Source organism: Schistocerca nitens, chromosome 8 (assembly GCF_023898315.1).
Source record: "Schistocerca nitens isolate TAMUIC-IGC-003100 chromosome 8, iqSchNite1.1, whole genome shotgun sequence".
Classification (NCBI taxonomy): domain Eukaryota; kingdom Metazoa; phylum Arthropoda; class Insecta; order Orthoptera; family Acrididae; genus Schistocerca; species Schistocerca nitens.
In genome coordinates this window covers 244591890-244610786 of record NC_064621.1, presented here as the reverse complement: position 1 = coordinate 244610786, position 18897 = coordinate 244591890, and the positions used below count along the sequence as shown (strand labels likewise).

Here is an 18897-nt window from a genome sequence, read left to right as displayed (position 1 = left end):
GATTTGTAGACGTATTCAGGAGAACTGGGTTTCATATTCCTGCCTAATGCAGGTTTAGATTTTGTTTGGTCTCCTTGAATCACTTAAGACAAATTCTAGGCTGAGTCCTTTGTAAAGCACACAATGGATTCTTTTCTCCATCCTTTCCTGAAGCAAGCTTATGGGCCATATGTACTGTCCTCGTCGTCGTTGGATCGTTTCATCTTAGTGTCCCTTACTGTTTAAGAGTAAGACAAGCAATTATCACTCCATCATCGACTGTTTGCACAACTGTTGTGTCAGATTTCAATAGATATCCAAAAATGGGCAGTACAATACTTTGACAAGTTTGAGAAGAAGCATTCACTAACAGCTTGCAACAGTTTCATGAATAGTGAATTACACTTGTATCGGTCGCCAAAACGTTTCCTTTATTTTTCGCTTCTGACGACGCGTTGCAGTATCATCATCCACAGATATGTGGTACAAAATTGCAACATAAGAAAAACTACAGAAAAGTTCAATAGAAAGATACAATGAAGCTAATTAACACGTCATGCGTCGTCACACAGCATCTTGCCATTTGTAACCGCTTCTTCATAACATCAGTGCCCAAACTGACTCATGACCAATAGCATGTTACAAGGAAACCATCTTTGTCACTAGAATGCGCTAGAGATGTTATCCAAATGCCAATCACAACAGACATGTCAGTAACATGTCAACACGTAGCTGAGGTACATGTAATCTTAAAACTCATACACTGTACATCAGCTAGGAGGGATAATGAGCGACGGTCGAAAAATTTGTAGTATGGAACCGTAAATGCATCTACATTACAATTTTGGCAATTGCGGTACATTTTAAGTAAATTACATCCAGGGAAATTCTTTACAACTTGAGTAACAAACTTCCAACACCACACATTCAAAAATAACACAAATAACGTTTCAACTAACCATCAAGAAGCATCGTGCACGATAGTAAGTAAATGTCGGGTGACTAGGGCCTTACTTCGGGTAGACCGTTCGCCGGGTGCAAGTCTTTCGATTTGACGCCACTTCGGCGACTTGCACGTCGATAGGGATGAAATGATGATGGTTAGGACAACACAACACCCAGTCCCTGAGCGGAGGAAATCTCAAACCTAGCCGGGAATCAAACCCGGGACCTTAGGATTGACATTCTGTCACGCTGACCACTCAGCTACCGGGGTCGGACATGACAGTAAGTGATGAAGCGTAAGATTTATAAAATAGGGAAAGAGGCAGGAAAGTTTATTACAACAGCTCAGTAGGGTACCACTTCTTTATCTGAAATGGTGTGTGGCGCAAAGAGAAAACATAAGTAACTTTATGGCATATATTCTGAGACAGTTGTCACGATGCAGTTCTTATCGACATCCCTAAATATTAAGATTCTGGTACATTCAATTACAAAAGAAAAGCACAACAGCTGAAAATATTTATAGTTCAGAAGCCATCTCCATACCACGTTACAATTTATACGACATGATCCAGTTTGAGCACTGATGTTATAAAATAATGTTCATCGATGCAAGATACTGGCTACCAAAGCAAGGTGTCTAACTCAGCTTCTCTGCGTCTTTGATATGAAGTTTTCTCTACTTTGTTTCATGTTACAGTTTTGGTGATATCATAACCAGCCACGAGGAGGAAAAGTAAAGGAAAATGTTTGGCGACCAACACAAGCGTAACTCCTTAGTGCCAAACATGGTGGCAGATCCCTAAAAGACTTCCTGTCTAATGTGATGAAATTTCATGAATATTGTACAATACGGGTTGCAGCCCAGATAAATGAAGAGAGTTTGTTTATAAGTTCGGTTTTCCATGTTTTATGATACAATTTAGCGAAATCTTTAGACTCACACGGAAGTCGAAGGATGGCGATATGCACAGATACGAATGGCGGTAGTATCGTGTACACAAGGCAAGAAAGGGCGGGGCATTTGCGGAGCTGTCATTTGTGCTCAGGTGATTCACGTGGAAAGTTTCCGACGTGATTACGGCAGCACAACGGGAATCAACAGACTTTGAACGTGGAATGGTAGTTGGAACTAGACGCATGGGGCCTTCCATTTCGGAAATGGTTAGGGAATTCAGTATTCCGAGAACCACAGTGTCACAGTGCAGCGGCGGTTGTGTAAAACTGTTAGTGGTAACAGACAAGCAACGCTGCGTAAAATAACCGCGGAAATCAGCGTGGGACGTACGACGAATATGGGCAGTTCAAATGTTCAAATGTGTGTGAAATCTTAACCGCTAAGGTCATCAGTCCCTAAGCTTACACACTACTTAACCTAAATTATTCTAAGAACAAACACACACACCCATACCCGAGGGAGGACTCGAACCTCCACCGGGACCAGCCGCACAGTCCATGACTGCAGCGCCGTAGACCGCTCGCCTAAGAATATGGACAGTGCGGCGAAATTTGGCTTTAATGGGCTATGGCAACAGAAGACCAACCCGAGTTCCTTTTCTAACAGCGCAACATCGCCTGCAGCGCCTCTCCGAGGCTCGTGACCATATCGAATGGACGCTAAATGACTATAAAACCTTGGCCTGGTCAGATGAGTCTCCATTTCAGTTGATAACAGCTGATGGCACGAGTGTGGCGTTGATCACCTGAAGACGTGGACCAAAGTTTTCAACAAGACAGAGTGCAAGCTAGTGGTAGCTCCACAATGGTATGGGCTGTGTTTTGTGTGGGATGGAATGGGTCCTCTAGTCCAATTGAACCGATCATTGATGGGAAACGGTTAAGCTACTTGGAGACAATTTGGTGCCATTCATGTACTTCATGTTCCCAAACAACGATGGAACTTTTATGGATGACAATGCGCCATGTCACCAGGCCACGATTGTTCGCAATTGCTTTGAAGGACATTCAGGGTAATTCGAGCGAATGATTAGGCCATCCAGATAATGCGACACGAATCCCATCGAACATATATGGGACACAATCGAGAGATCAGTTCGTGCACAAAATCGTGCACCGGCAACACTTTCGCAGTTATGGATGGCTGTAGAGGCAGCTTGGCTCAATATTTCTGCGGGGGTCTTCCAATGGTTTGCGAAGTCGATGCAACGTCGAGTTGCTGCACTGTGCCGTGCGAAAGGCGGTCCGACACGATATTAGGAGGTATCGCTTGACTATTGTCACCTCAGTGCATATTTAGGCTACAAAAATAAATTAAAAGTTTATTTTTAAGTAACATGCGATACCTCACCTAATCCTAATATATTTGAATACTGCAATATTCAGAATTCTCTACGCTAAGTTTATTAACATATTATCAATTATGAAAATGCTAAATACATGCAGGTATCCGTCTTACGTAAGTATGAGCATCGCTAGGGCCATGTTGCGGCGAGGTATCCGGATGACCTTGGGCTGTCCTGTGGTCCCAGACGTGAGGAGTGCGACGGCGGGAGCCGTGTTGTTTCCTTGCAGCCCCTGGGCTCTGCTCATCAGCAGGTGTTGAGCATCAGGCACTGCCTCGGCAGTCCCCAACACCAGGAGGGGGCAGCCAGTCGGCCTGGCGTCGGAAACGGACTTGGTGGCCTGTGGTTCGCATAGCACCGCTACTGGCCTCAGCTCCTGTAGCGCTTGGCGCAGGCTCTCTGTAGTGAAAAGATAACCGCAATGCTTTTTTTATTCATCTGTGTAGTTATTTTAAATGGCTTCAAGGATCTACAAGACTGAGGTAAATGCTGCCCTAACACCGGTAACAAAATCAGCTTCTTAAAAAACAAAATTGAGATATGTCAGTCAGAAAAGTCACAGATAGTCATTGCAGAATAAGGAGAAAGTATAAGTGTGAAAGTGTGTGAAATCTTACGGGACTTAACTGCTAAGGTCATCAGCCCCTAAGCTTACACACTACTTAACCTAAATTATCCTAAGGACCAACACACACACCCATGCCCGAGGGAGGACTCGAACCTCCGCCGGGACCAGCCGCACAGTCCATGACTGTAGCGCCTTAGACCGCTCGGCTAAACCCTCGCGGCTGAGAAAGTATAATAGCTGATTATTGCTCCTGAACGTTTTGCATCAGTCCGATATATCACGCAGGTGTGTTGCTATTCTGACTGTTCCTGTGTCGTTCAGAAGGTCACCCCTGACAATGTATCCATACAAGCATACAGTTACCACGAGCGCTACCTAAGGATGGAAGGACGCACTCGAATGGACTGCAGCATTTCAATTGGAAGTAGAGCATCAGTAGGGACGCACTTGAGACTTCTGTGGAACAGTTGAGTGAATATCCGTCATACCATGAAGGACAATCGTGACCAACAATTCAGTCCATATCATCGCGTTACAAGCAGGAGGCTTATCAACCATTCACGCTGCTCGAAGTGGGCACTAAGGTCAAATGATATGGTGTGGACATGGAATTGGTTCCAATTGACAGGTACTACTGAAGACTAACACAGCCTGTCCACGCTCGACATGTGCACAGGATGATCGATATCTGTGATTTCAGTGGAGAAATACAACAGCCAACCGACTACAAATAATTTTTAATACATCGACCTAGGTTTCGATACCTCTACGAATGTCTTCTTCAGAATGAAATTTTAACAACGGTCTGATGTTCACTACAAGTTATACGTATCGAACGCTGGAACATTTTTAATTCTTAATTCTTAACTTGAGCGTGTCTGCTCGTTATTTTGACTACTGCATGCTGGCAAGTAACATTACGGTTGTTAAAATTCCATTATGACGAGGACATCCATAGAAGTGCCGAAACCTAGGTCAATGTATTAAAAACTATTTCCAACCGGTTTACTGTGGCATTTCTCCGTTGAAGCTTATATACGGCTGCTAGAGACAGCCTTGCTTAAAACTGTGCAGTATCTACGACTTTTGGGTCAAAGAAACCGTGGGCTGAGTGCGCCAGAACTGAATTTGGCGTTCGAAGAGTCTACAGGATGCCATGTACCGTATCAAATGTTAGAAGACGATTGCATGATGCGAATCTTCACGACGAGCACCATGTGTTACACCACAACACCATGTTTTGCGTTACCGAAGCGTAAGAAATCATGCAGAAATGACGCTCAGTAATTGGCTTCGAGTATTGTTTACGGACGAAACTCTGATCTGTTCGTACCACGATAGTTGCAAACAAAGTGTTTGGAGACAACCCTGCATTATCAAACACCTGCAACACAGAGTGCCACATACATATCAAAGATGTACTGGAGTGATGCTCTGGGGTGGCATTACACGAGACTACAGAACGGCTCTTGTGATGGTTGAGGGCAGTCTCACTCCGGTACAGGGACGATATTCTGCAACCAAAAGTGGGAACGTATCGCCAGTATTATGGTAACGGTTTAACCTTGATTCATGAAAAATCGTGTGCTTATCATGCTGATCTCGTGAACACGTTCCTTCAATATTCTAGGATCACCAGAATCAAGTGACCTGCCTGTTCCTCGGACATAAACCAAATCGAAGACGTGGGGGATCGATTGAAAGGAGTTGTTTTTGGACGTCGACACTGACCAAGCACTCTGTGTAACACCACTAAAAAGTGGGCCAATCTGGACGAGGATTGGGTTGATGATTTCATCGATGGTATACAACACCGGATTCAAGCCATCATCCGAGTAAGGGGTTGTTACACCACGTACTGGCCTTGTTCAGGAGTGCTGTGAATAATACCCCGGGGGAAACAGACGATTTTGTCGTTAAACAAATGTTTCTTTTTTTCCTTTTTTCATTTGTCTGCACCCGGTAGCTGAGTGGTCAGAGCGATAGAATGTCAATCCTAAAGACCTGGGTTCGATACTCCTCTCAGTAACTGGGTGTTGTGTTGTCCTAATCATGATTATTTCATCCCCAACGACGCGCAAGTCGCCGAAGTTGCGTCAAATCGAAAGACTTGCACCCGGCGAGCGGTTTACCCGACAGGAGGCCCTAGACACACGACATTTTTTTATTTGATGATCAGAAAGTTTTGCAAAATGAATATATCCGCAGGTTTCAAAGCCGGTTTCTTTTTCTCTGTCGCAAATTTTGAAATAAAGGGACGATGCACAACTTTTGTTGAACTTTACATATGAGCTGCACATGAAGTTCAGAACTGGAACATCAAAATAGACATATTCAGTACCTGTGACTATACTACACAATGTCACTTCAATATATAGACAACAGATCGAGTACTACAAGTTAAGCATGTATGCCAACATTGTCTTCTAAACTGGAGGGTAGGTATATTTTCAGTTATAATCCCAGAGATAATTTATTGTTAGATTGAGATGCATTACTTGTTGTGACAGATATCCTACATAAGTCGGAATGACATGATTCCAGTTCTCAGTTCTGTCACAGCCTTTACTTGTCCAGGGTGTCATTCCACTGAGGTAATGTAGGCAGTTTCAACTACAATCTTCCTTTACACTTGCAACAATATTCGCTATTTTCTAGCCTTTGCATAGTTTTATACATTGGCTGTTAGCCAGAGACATAAACTGGATTGATATCAAAGGTCAGATAGTTCAAGTTCACTGAATCCGGTCTCTTCAGACCACGAGCTTACATTAACTATACATTACAATTTAACGCCCCAGTCAAGTAGGAATTTGAACTCCCATCCCCCGACACGGATTTAGTTGGACTCTTGTCATTATCGACATCTCATAAGCTGCGTGTTAAACGTTGTACGTATAACTTTATCATTAATCTGTGCCTTTGTATGTCAGTAAATATTACATTTTGACAGAAGTTTAAATATATTTGATAGTTGTGTTTTCACTTAGATTTAATTGTTTTGCCGTGCACATTTAATTTTAACACGAACTTCCTGTCAATTTGTGCTATTATTCATGTTCTCCCCGTACAGTGACTCTCCCTTAATTATGTCATTTTTGTATTGTTAATTCTCATAATTTGACAACTTTCTTGATATCTTCAATTTTGTGTAAAAATTCTCAAGCATATTATAAGAAACTATCTGAGTACCTGGCCTATTACTCCATTTCCTCTTTCGATGTTTGTCTGCCAATTTCCACCACCCCCTCTCTGTCCATCTCCTCTTGTCCCTCTCTCGTCCATCTACTCGTCCTCTCTTTGTCAATCTGCTTCCCCCTCCCCCTACTCCCCTCTGTCCATCTGCTCCTTCCCCCCTCGGTCAGTATCCTCCTCCACCCTCTCTCTCTCCTTCTCCACCTCTCTTTGTCAATCTCCTCCTCCCCCTCTCTCTGTCCGTTTTCTGCTTGCCCTCTTCCTGTCTGCCTCCTCGTCTCCTCTCACCCTCTTATCTCCTCCCCTTTCCTTTGTTTTCCCCCCATCTCTATCTGTCCCCTCCTCTCTCTCTCTCTCTCTCTCTCTCTCTCTCTCTCTATCTCATCCTGTTTTGTCTCTCTGTCCAGCTCCTCCTCCCCCTCACTCCGTCCACTTCCCCTTCTCCTGTCTCTGTCCATCTCCTCCTCGTCCTGTCTGACGCTATCTCTTCCTTTCTACTCTCTATATGTTCCTATTCGCGTCCTACTTCTCTCTCCTCGTTATCACACTCATTGCAATACGAGGCTGGTAGTTCTTACCCCTATAGTGTTCCTTAAAAGATTGTAACAAATATGTGTACCAAGTTTAATTAGAATCATTCCAGTGGTTTCCCATATGCACATGACAGATATATTTCACATATATTTAACATGTTTTATGCGTTTTTGTACACATATTTCACCTCTATGTCTAGCGAATTTCTCCCTGCAGTTTCATTTTCGCGCCACTCAATGCTTAAGACGTCGTGTGCTGATGTATGGGTGTATGTAATTGAACAGGTACATCTAGTGGCATTTGTGCCCGCTATCTGCGAAATGTGTTGTGAGCAAAATTAGCATCAAAGAAGTAATAAACTAAAACATCTTGTATGATGCGGCAGTTTATCATGCATCTCAGGGTTCATGAGATCATACTTTCTAAAGTATGTGTCGTAAAAGTATATATTTTTCTTGGTACATTCATCTGCATATGTGGATACCATCTGCGAAATGTGTTGCGAATAGAGTTAGTAGTGAAGAAGTAATAAATTAAAACGTCATGAATGATGCTGCAGTTTTTTTCTCGCATCTCAGTATTTGACGCCATATCTTCTGAACTATGTGTCATACAGTGATACATTTTTGTACGTACATTCAGCGGTCCGCGAAAAGTATTACGAGTAGAGGTAATAAATTTAAAGCTGTTGCAAAATGCGGCAGTTTTTCACCCATCTCAGTGTTTATGATGCCATATCTCCAGAACTAAGTGCCGTACAATGGAGTAATTTTTCTGGTACATTCAGTGGTATATGTGAATACTATATGAGAAAATGTGTCACTAATACAGTGGGTGGTAAAGAATTAATAAATTAAAACGTCATGCTTCATTTGGCAGTTTTAGTGGATGAACAGCGAAAATGTAGAAAGTGATAAACTTTCTCCTTTTACTATTTTGTGAGTGCCGTCAGCAATAAAAAGGTTCGTAAAGGTTTGAAATTATTGTAAAGTTTGTTGCAAGTCTCTAAATGCCCTCATTCTCTAATACTGGGTGTCTAAAGTATGGGTATTCTCGCGTTGTGGGCGACACTGCTTTTTCACTCCCACCCACACCCCCTCGATAGGTTGTTGGTTCTTACTACCACAGCGATTCTTTCCAGACAATAAATAATGTGTGTACCAAGTTTGGTTGAAATTGATTCAGTGGTTTAGGAGGAAATGTGGAACAGACGTACGAAATGTTCAAATGTGTGTGAGTTCTTGAGGGACCAGACTGCAGAGGTCATCGGTTCCTAGACTTACACACTACTTAAACTAACCTACACACACCCATGCCCGAGGGAGGACTCAAACAGACGTACATGAAAGTACGTACGTGAACATTATAAAATCGACAAACTTCAGTGACAGACACCTGACTAGAAATGGATGGAGAAAAGGTCCTATGAACATGTATCTGTAAATGGACGGTGTTCGGGCAACGACAACAAATCGTCCCAGAACACAGTACAGAGCTGCATCGTATCCACATAGCAACAGATGCTCGAAGTGGTCTCCATGGGATGCAACGCGTTCACACATACCTGTCATGCAGGATAGACATAATCGTACTTACATACAGCATGTTGGTGGGTCACTTACCAAGAGCTTCATTTCAATATTATCTGCTGCTCCAAATATGTGTATGCACAGCCCGCCACCTCCCTGCACGTTCGTCTGTCTGAAGGCACCCATGACCACACAGATGCCCAAGAATGTTGTGTGATGTGGTTGGTGTATGACGTGCTGCCTCTAGATCGTTTCCAATTGCTCGGTCGTACACAAACACCATCTCGGCTTGTTCCCGACATGAACACCGGACCATTCTACTGCTTACAGTACACTCCGTCATCAAACAGCATGTAAAACGCTATGAACACACGGCACATGGTCAGAGGAACTCTTTCATTCGTCAGGGCGATCTACCGTGGCAGCACTGTATTTCTGGACATATGCTCATGGGACCTTTTTTCTTCCATTTCCAGTCAGGAATCCGTCCCTACAGTTGTCGGTTTTAATAATGTTCACCCTGTATATATATACATCCATTTTTATAATTTGTATCAATTACATGAAAGGAAATAATAAAAAAATAAACAAAAGACTTACGAGGGTAATCCTAAAAGTAAGGTCTCCTATTTTTTCATACGTACATAGACCTGTTTATTTCTACAATGGTTTACATCAGTTTATAGCTTCAACATTTAGCTATTTTTCGACATAATCACAATTTCTGTCGATGCATTCTTGTAGACGCTGTGGCAGTTTTCGTATGCCCATGTCATACCAACTCGCTGCCATGCTGTTCAGAAAGTTATGAACCTCTTCTTTCACCTCGTCGTCGCAGCTGAATCGCTTTCCTGTCAAATGTTCTTTTAACCTAGGGAACATGTGATAGTCACTGGGCGCTAAGTCAGGACAATAGGGTGGGTGGGTGATTATGTTTCATTGAAACTGTTGCAGGAGAGCAAGAGTTTGCCGAGAGATGTGTGGGCGAGCGTTGTCGTGGAGAATGTGTATGCCCTTGCTCAACATTCCTCTTCTCCGGTTCTGAATTGCCAGTTTGAGTTTTTTCAGAGTCTCATAGTACATGTCAGCGTTAATTGTGCTCCCAGTGGGCATAAAGTCGACCAACAATACCCTTTTCCGATCCCAAAAAACGGTTGTCTTGACTTTACCGGCAGACTGTGTTTGTTTGAATTTCCACGGCTTTGGCGAAGAAGGATGCCACCACTGGCGTGATTGTTGCTTGGTCTCAGGTGTAAAGTGGTATGCCCAGGTTTCATCACCCGTAACAATTGAGTCCAGAAAGTTGTCGTGTTCGGCTGGAAGGCGGTGAAGAAATGCGTGGGAAGCATCAACTCGTTGCCGTATGTGATCCTCAGTCAGCATGCGTGACACCCGTTTTTCGCACACCTTCCGGTAGTTCAAGTTTTCTGTTAAAATTCTGTAAGCGGTGCTTCGGGAAACCTCAGGAACCAACGTGCAGAGATCATCCAGGGTGATCCGCCAATCTTCACGCATGCTTTGCTCAACCTTTAACACCGTTTCCTCAGAAATTGACGGTCTCCCGCTCCTTTGTTCGTCGTGAATTCCGGTCCGACCAGCTGCTAACTCCCTACACCACTTACGAACATTTTTGACATCCATGCACGACTCACCATACACTTCTGTCAATTGGTCATGGATTTCAATCAGCGCAGTGCCCTTTGCGTTCAAAAACCGAATAAGTGCGCGCAATTCGCACTTGGCGGTAACATCCAAGGGGAGCTCCATTCTCAACGGCTGCCAAGCCAAGACTGAGCGCCTCAGCGCGGCGTGCGCATGTTCACACACAGCGCGTGAAGCACTCTTCATAACAGTGTGACCAACTGCCACACAAACAGAGTTCTGTACTTATAAAAAAATAAGAGACCTTACTTTTTGGATTACCCTCGTAGTTTAGGTCACCAGAACAGCTGTTAGGCACCCCCTTAAAAGAGCACATTGGTCCCTTCAGAGCGCTGCAGATGGAGTAGAAGTCTTACTAAATGGTCGTCTGACATTCTACCGCTACGTACGAGATCATGGCAGTGAAGTGGTGTGTATGTGCCAGTCGTTGTACGGATTCAGTGCAGTTAGACAGGTCGATGTGGAGACGTGGTAAAAGGGCCGATAGAGTTGTGTTGTTTGAATGTGCCCATGATGACACCATAAATGAAGTTGACTGATTGCTGGTGAATAAACGTTGGCTGACCAAGATGTCTACAAGCAATGATCATAAAAAGATCCTAATCAACAGGAAATGGAGACGAGTGTCACATCTTGTCAAAGACAAGTTGTTTCACATCTGACAGGAACTTCTCAAATCAGTTAATGCAGTTCCATCTCAACCATTTCGAAGCGAGAGTCATGCGGGGACATTTGGAGTTGGCACAACAAAAGACCGTTGCTCACAGAGCCACATAAGGCTACATCTTCAATGGCCCAAAGCAGACAGAAAGTGGGCTGTAGTTGACCGACGAGTTGTCGTTTGGCCTCTTTGTCAAACGGTGCAAGGCGTCGGGTGCCCAGCCAAGGTGTGTGGAAGGTGTTTTTGGGGTGTTTTCCCTGTCATGACCCGCTCAGATTACTGTTAACCTGAACCAGGGTGTCTATTTCTTTATTATCGTGACCAGTTATTGATCTTAATACTAGATCTTCATGACGAGTACGCTGTGGACACTCATGTCAGTCCGCAGCTCGTGGTCGTGCGGTAGCGTTCTCGCCTCCCACGCCCGGGTTCCCGGGTTCGATTCCCGGCGGGGACAGGGATTATCTCTGCATCGTGATGATTGGGTGTTCTGTGACGTCCTTAGGTTAGTTAGGTTTAAGTAGTTCTAAGTTCTAGGGGACTGATAACCATAGATGTTAAGTCCCATAGTGCTCAGAGCCATTTGAACCACTCATGTAAACCGAGATCTTTGCGTCCGTGTTCATGGGGCTGCACGAATTCGATGCGTGTTTGGTGAGCAGTCTTTTGCACTTCGAGTGGCCCACAAAATCACCCGAATCTAACCTAGTAGAATTGTCTGGGACTATTGGGAACAGCGGAGAAACTCAGTAAACAACAATCGCATCAATTTTGGAAGCTGTATGGGCTGTGATCAACAACAAGTGGCTTCATGTCGATATGGCATACCTCGAGAAATAGTATGAAGGCTTTCACGACCGGATGACGTATCTTCTGGTAAACCTTCCGGGATGTAAGGTCGTGGTCCATGAAACTTTCATGGACCACGACCTTACATCCCGGAAGGTTTACCAGAAGATATACCTCGAGAAACTTGTGCACCCTATTCCTTACAGAAACAGAATCATTATTAACACTATAGGCGGTTTCTCATGGCATGGTTCAAATGGCTCTAAGCACTATGGGACTCAACATCTGAGGTCATCAGTCCCCTAGACTTAGAACTACTTAAACCTAAATAACCTAAGGACATCACACACATCCATGCCCGAGGCAGGATTCGAACCTGCGGCCGCAGCAGCGGCGTGGTTCCGCACTGAAGCGCCTAGAACCGCTCGTCGACAGCGGCCGGCTCTCATGGCATGAATGTGACTTTTCTTGGGGGTGATTTTTTGCCTGAGAATGGTGTAGCAGAGTCGGTGAGAGGGGTAAGCGAGAGGCAGCGCTAGAGAGACCCATACCGTGAGGCAGTGCCGCGTTGACGACGGCGCAGACGGCTCCAGAGCAGATCGTGGCCAGCAGGGCTGGGGCGAAGAGCGCCGACCTGCCGACGCAGACGGCCACGGTGTCGCCCTCCCGCAGGCTGGGCACCGCCCTCTGCAGCGCCGACAGCTCTGCCGCCGCCTGCCGCAGCACCCAGTCCGCCCGCGACTCCTGGCCCACCACCACCTGGACCACAACACACACACACACACAGTCTCATCAGTTGCCCAACCCAGTCACCAACCAACAGCAGGGCACACACAGCTAATGCTGCAAGGCATTATCGTCTGGGAGACCCAACAGGTGTAATGTTAAGTTTCTATTGAGGACCAAGCAAGGTGGTACTAAACACATTGGACTCTCACATTCAGGAATATGGCAGTTGAAAGGCCCTTAAAAATCATCCGCATTACGTCCTGCGTCATTCCCTTAATCGCTTAAGACAGATGCAGGGATGGCTTTGTCAAATATGTAGCCTTCACCCAGTTCCAAATTGTGCAGTCTCTAATGACCTCGTCAGCGACGGCATTTTGCATCTTAATCTTCCTTTCCATAGGAAATTTTTCAATCAGTTCAAACTAAATGCTCCGAAATTGCACATGTAATCGATCAGGACATGTAAGGTGGACTCTGCTAATAGGATAAACTGAAGTGCGCCCATGGACAATGTAGTCATTCTCAAAGATTCTTGAAGAATCAAACGAGGAAAGGATAAACAGCCACTCTCTCGTGCCAGGCGCCCCGTCCGTTTCTCCTAGTCTGGAAGGAGTGTGCCTGTACAGCAATGCTTGCGCCTTCCAGGACTGTTTCCAATTTCTCCATCAGCTATAAGATGTTGAACCAGAGCGTATGTTCCTCTGACTAAAGTGAAATGATTTATTTTGCCTTGCAGGGTGGTATATTGTATTTAGGATTCTATCCATCCTCAGAAACTGTAGTCGTATATAACAAAATAATAAGCAACCCGCTGCATAAAATAAATTTCATTTCCTTACTGGTTATGGGAACTTAGTGCCCTTCTTCAGAAAGTTATACTTAACGTATTGTTTGCGAGTGTCACCAATGAGATCTTACAGCTTTGTTGACACTCGCAAATGACGCGGTAGGTATAACCTTCTGAAGAAGGGCAAGAAGTGTCCGAAACTGATCAAGTTAAATTTCGTATGAATGCAGAGTCTCGCGGCGATAACATTGAATAAAATGTTCTCGGGTTTCCAACCGCGTCAATTGCTTAAAACTACACAAGCTTTCGCCCAAGCACTCCTTGGCCATTGTCATACCACTTGACAATGGCCAAGGAGTGCTTGGCCGAAAGCTCGTGTAGTTTTAAGCAATTGACGCGGTTGGAAACACGAGAACATTTTATTCAAGTTAAATTTCATTTATGCAGCTGTTTGCTTATTATTTCGTTATATGTATCCTTTGTATTTGATAAAGTGTTTAATTTTGTGATGAATTCGTATAAAATTTAGTGCATAGTTTATATGGTTTACTGCAAAGAAGCAGAAGAAGGGAAAAAAAAGGAAAGCAACTTGGAAGAGCCGAGGTGCTGATAAATAGTCTACTCCTTTCAAATGCGATTAAATGTCGGCACTTGAAATCTTAATTACCTCCAACATTTTCACATCCTCTATATTTGTTATTTTAATAATACAACGTGACAACATTATTATTCATAAAATTCTGAGAGACAATTAAATGGATCCTATGAAGTCAGTGACATTTCAACAAATAGTAACTGAAACGCATAAATTCCTTGCATAAGCGAAGTGTCTTCCTCATAGGCTAATTATCTGGGATGATTTTATATACTTCAGGTCCAGCAAAAGTCACGCCCACTGTGCAGAACGAACTCAATTACTAGTACCACTCGTTGCTATGGTGGTCGGAAAGCGAGAACGTTTCTGGGCCACTTTATGGATAAACACTTTCCTTAATCGTTCATCAGTAACGGAGTTCCCTAGTCGGTCATCAGTAACGGAAGGTGGATTTTCCAAAGTATATTTCGCTTCGGAAAGCGATTTGTGCGAAATTATTGGCTTGTTATGAACACCACAGGGTATACAATAAACTCAATGGAAGCTACTCTGGCTATTAGAATGGAAATAATACTAACAAAAAGATCGCGTCAGGAAATAACACTATGCAGATGAGTGTAATCAGAGTAAGAGGGGGAAGTACCAATGAACTCTTTGTTACTGTGCCAAACGACAAGCAGTCCATACATACATGCATTGCTGAGTTGTGTAAAAACACGAATTACGAATAAACCCCACAAGCCGTTTGGGCCTCCTCGAGAATTAAAGTAATGCGACGTGGACCTAAGCTGAGGCAGTCAGTAGCGCTGCAAGTCCGGTGAAACAAGGAAAGCAGGTGTTTATAGTTTAGCATTTCTGATTTCAAAGATATTAGTGTGATCTAGAGGGAGAGAGGACTCTCTGTTTTAAGAGTCTAAATGAGGGTAACTCAGTTTCGAAATGAGTCGTCAGATCAAGACATGTCCTGAATGTTATTAGATGGCAGGGGACAATCAGTTTTGTGAGTTTACTAGTGGAAAAGGTTGATCTGAGTCCAACACAGCTTCATGATAGTCTCTTCCTCTCTGCGTAACTGCTACAACTTCGTCTATTTGAACTTCCTTGCCGAACAGGAGGCTTGGTCCCTCTAAAAACTTTTTGCTCACCACACTTTCCTCCTTTACCAAATTAACTACTCCTTGACGCTTCAGAATGTCCGCTTAAAACCAGTCATTTCTGTTATTCGTGTGGTGCTGGGAATTTCTTTTCTCCACAATCCGATTCGGTACCTCTTCAATACTAATCCGATCTAGCTACTATCTAATCTTCAGTATTCTACTATAGTTAAAAATCTTCCCTCTTCTTGTCTGAACCTCAACGTCCTTATTTCACTTCCCCACCAGGCTACACCCATGAAAATTACCTTCAATAAAGGCTTCTTAGCACATAAATTTATTTTCGATGATCAGGAGTGCAGTCCCGACTTTGGGCCATATACAGGGTGTTACAAAAAGGTACGGCCAAACTTTCAGGAAACATTCCTCACACACAAAGAAAGAAAATATGTTATGTGGACATGTGTCCGGAAACGCTTACTTTCCATGTGAGAGCTCATTTTATTACTTCTCTTCAAATCACATTAATCATGGAATGGAAACATACAGCAATAGAACGTACCAGCGTGACTTCAAACACTTTGTTACAGGAAATGTTCAAAATGTCCTCCGTTAGCGAGGATACATGCATCCACCCTCCGTCGCATGGAATCCCTGATGCGCTGATGCTGCCCTGGAGAATGGCGTATTGTATCACAGCCGTCCACAATACGAGCACGAAGAGTCTCTACATTTGGTACCGGGGTTGCGTAGACAAGAGCTTTCAAATGCCTCCATAAATGAAAGTCAAGAGGGTTGAGGTCAGGAGAGCGTGGAGGCCATGGAATTGGTCCGCCTCTACCAATCCATCGGTCACCGAATCAGTTGTTTAGAAGCGTACGAACACTTCGACTGAAATGTGCAGGAGCTCCATCGTGCATGAACCACATGTTGTGTCGTACTTGTAAAGGCACATGTTCTAACAGCACAGGTAGAGTATCCCGTATGAAATCATCATAACGTGCTCCATTGAGCGTAGGTGGAATAATGTACTGACGAAACTAAAATTAGCTCTAACATGGAAATTAAGCGTTTCCGGACACGTGTCCACATAACATATTTTCTTTCTTTGTGTGTCAGGAATGTTTCCTGAAAGTTTGACCGTACCTTTTTGTAACACACTGTATGCACTCCATCCATGCCTTAGACTGTGTCAGGAGGAGGTCACGCCCCATTCCTAAGACCCACCACTTTCTATGATGTCATCATACACCTCCCCTAAAAAGCTCTCCTTGAACAATCGGACAGGTTCTAAGTCAACACACATATTTATATCTCCCAGTCACAACCCAGTATTTTGCCAATCACTGTTTAACTGATTACGATTTCATACTACCAGATGAGTTCTTACGGCACGCTCAAACTGTAGCTTATTCAAACAACGAAATTTGAGAACTTGGTAGCAACCAAGATACTGTAAACAAACCTCAACCTGAGTTGTTAAATCACCTTTCACTATTAATTAAACGCTTCTGATCAGCTTCTACAGGGATTTTCGTAATAATTTTCTTTGACCTGCTTTTGAATGTAGTTTATCGCAAATGGAAGAGAAACATAGGGCATTTCCATAAATTAGGATAAGATATACCAAGTAAGCTTCACTTATTCCTCAACGTTGGAGGTTTCCCAAGCAAAGTATCCCAAAGAAGAATAAAGAAACGAACTGAAGGAAAACCTGGTATGAGAAAGCATCAGTCCTGCTATCAAAATGGTATTTAAAGTATATGAAACGACATAAAAGGGTCGCCAGGGTGACCGTGCGGTTCTAGGCGCTACAGTCTGGAACCGCGTGACCGCTACGGTCGCAGGTTCGAATCCTGCCTCGGGCATGGATGTGTGTGATGTCCTTAGGTTAGTTAGGTTTAAGTAGTTCTAAGTTCTAGGGGACTGATGACCTTAGAAGTTAAGTCCCATAGTGCTCAGAGCCATTTGCACCATTTTTTTTTGACATAAAAGGAATTAAGAAATAAAAATATGGTTTCCTGCATACGTGAATCTTAAAGGAGCTGTGAGGGGTATAATTATGATAGCTAGATATTCTGTTTAGAAGATACAGATAGGTGCGTTGCCTGTTTTCAAAAACTGTGAATTCACATTAAAGTGACTTGTAGAATTGGCCACAAATGAATTATTTCCTGTACCGCAATAAACAACAATATTTTCGTTTTAATATTTTTTCTCATCGTGCTTTAAATGGTAATATTTTAATAAATTAAATTCAAGATCTATGTAGCGGTGTTTTCAGTGTAAATGACATGTACAATGGATTAATGAAGCGTCACCAGATCAGCTTTTCAAAATAACTTGAAACATTGTGTACTTTAGCTTTAATTATTTGTACCTTATACAATAATAACAATTAAATTGTTTGTTATGAGTATAACTAATAAAAAGTAGTAGGTTTTGGGTTCCGTATCCTATCTGTGAAGATATAATAGATGGAGCACGAAATCGACTTGTCCTTGAATTACTCTGAAAAATGATCGAGGCATTCGCTCTTACACCTCTGATAAACTGCAGAGGACCTAATTCTCAACAGGTGTAATCAATAGGTTACTGTGTCTTCAGTATGAGAAGTTATTCAGATGAATTAATTTGCCACGAATAAATTCCATATACTCGCTCAAACTAATGACCTAGAGCAAAGAAACTTCCTCCCAATTAGAGCCCTAAGGTTCAGTACCACAGTTTCTAGTTCTCAGAATATTGGCTGAGCATGTGCGGAGTTTGCAGGGAACGGTGGAAACCAATAGCTGACTGAAACTGTATCCATGGTGATCAAGTGCCTCAATCAGGGGAAATTAAGTATACGATTTAAACTTGTTGCATTTTACTTTGAACTCCGTTTGATCATGTCGATATCAAAGAAGAAAATCTCATTGGGTTTAAAGTTACTCTGGTTGAGCTTCACGCAATCAGAAAGAAGAAAGGCTCGTCAGTGGCGTAATGAGGTAGAAAAGAAAGAAGAAAAGGAAACTTTGCACACGAGGCTAGTAACAGAGCACGAGGTCAGCAGTACCAGGAAATAAGAAAGTAGATTTTTATGGAAAACATCGCAGCATTCACCTAATACCATTTAAAGATGTCATGGACTGGAATGGGAAAGTCTCCTCTTCAAAATGAATCCGGTGCTTTAGCCCTTGCGAAGACTTGTCCGCTCCAGTGTAGCAGCTACCAACCTCACACCCCTTAGTAGGGCTTGGGATGGGCCTAAAGGTTTCTTATAGCACCTAGCAGTTTGCTGTAACATGAACACTGTAAATGCTGGGTATAGTGTTCAGTGCACTGACCTGCAGAAGGCGGTCCCCGTGGGCGGCCAGCTTCTGGACGAGGTAGGCCGCCAGGGGCAGCTCCGCCCCCGCCACCTCCGCCTCCGTCAGCGGCGGGCCTCTCAGCACGAGCCGGCTCTGGTCCTCGCCGCTCCCGGCCGTGGCCATGCTGGACTGCTGGCGGCAGCGCCAGGGGCGGTCTTCTCCTGCAGCCATCAT

General features: G+C 43.6%; 1 protein-coding gene across 1 annotated transcript in view; it reads right to left on the bottom strand.

The window, feature by feature from the left end:
• LOC126199503 (uncharacterized) overlaps window positions 1–18897 on the bottom strand; it is an 80360-nt gene extending 61463 nt beyond the window's left edge. Inside the window, exons 1-3 of the mRNA XM_049936426.1 lie at window positions 18700–18897; window positions 12717–12924; window positions 3341–3626 (exon numbers count right to left, since the gene is read on the bottom strand). Of these exons, the coding sequence (XP_049792383.1) occupies window positions 3341–3626; window positions 12717–12924; window positions 18700–18897 (692 nt within the window). The remainder of the gene's footprint in view (window positions 1–3340; window positions 3627–12716; window positions 12925–18699) is intronic.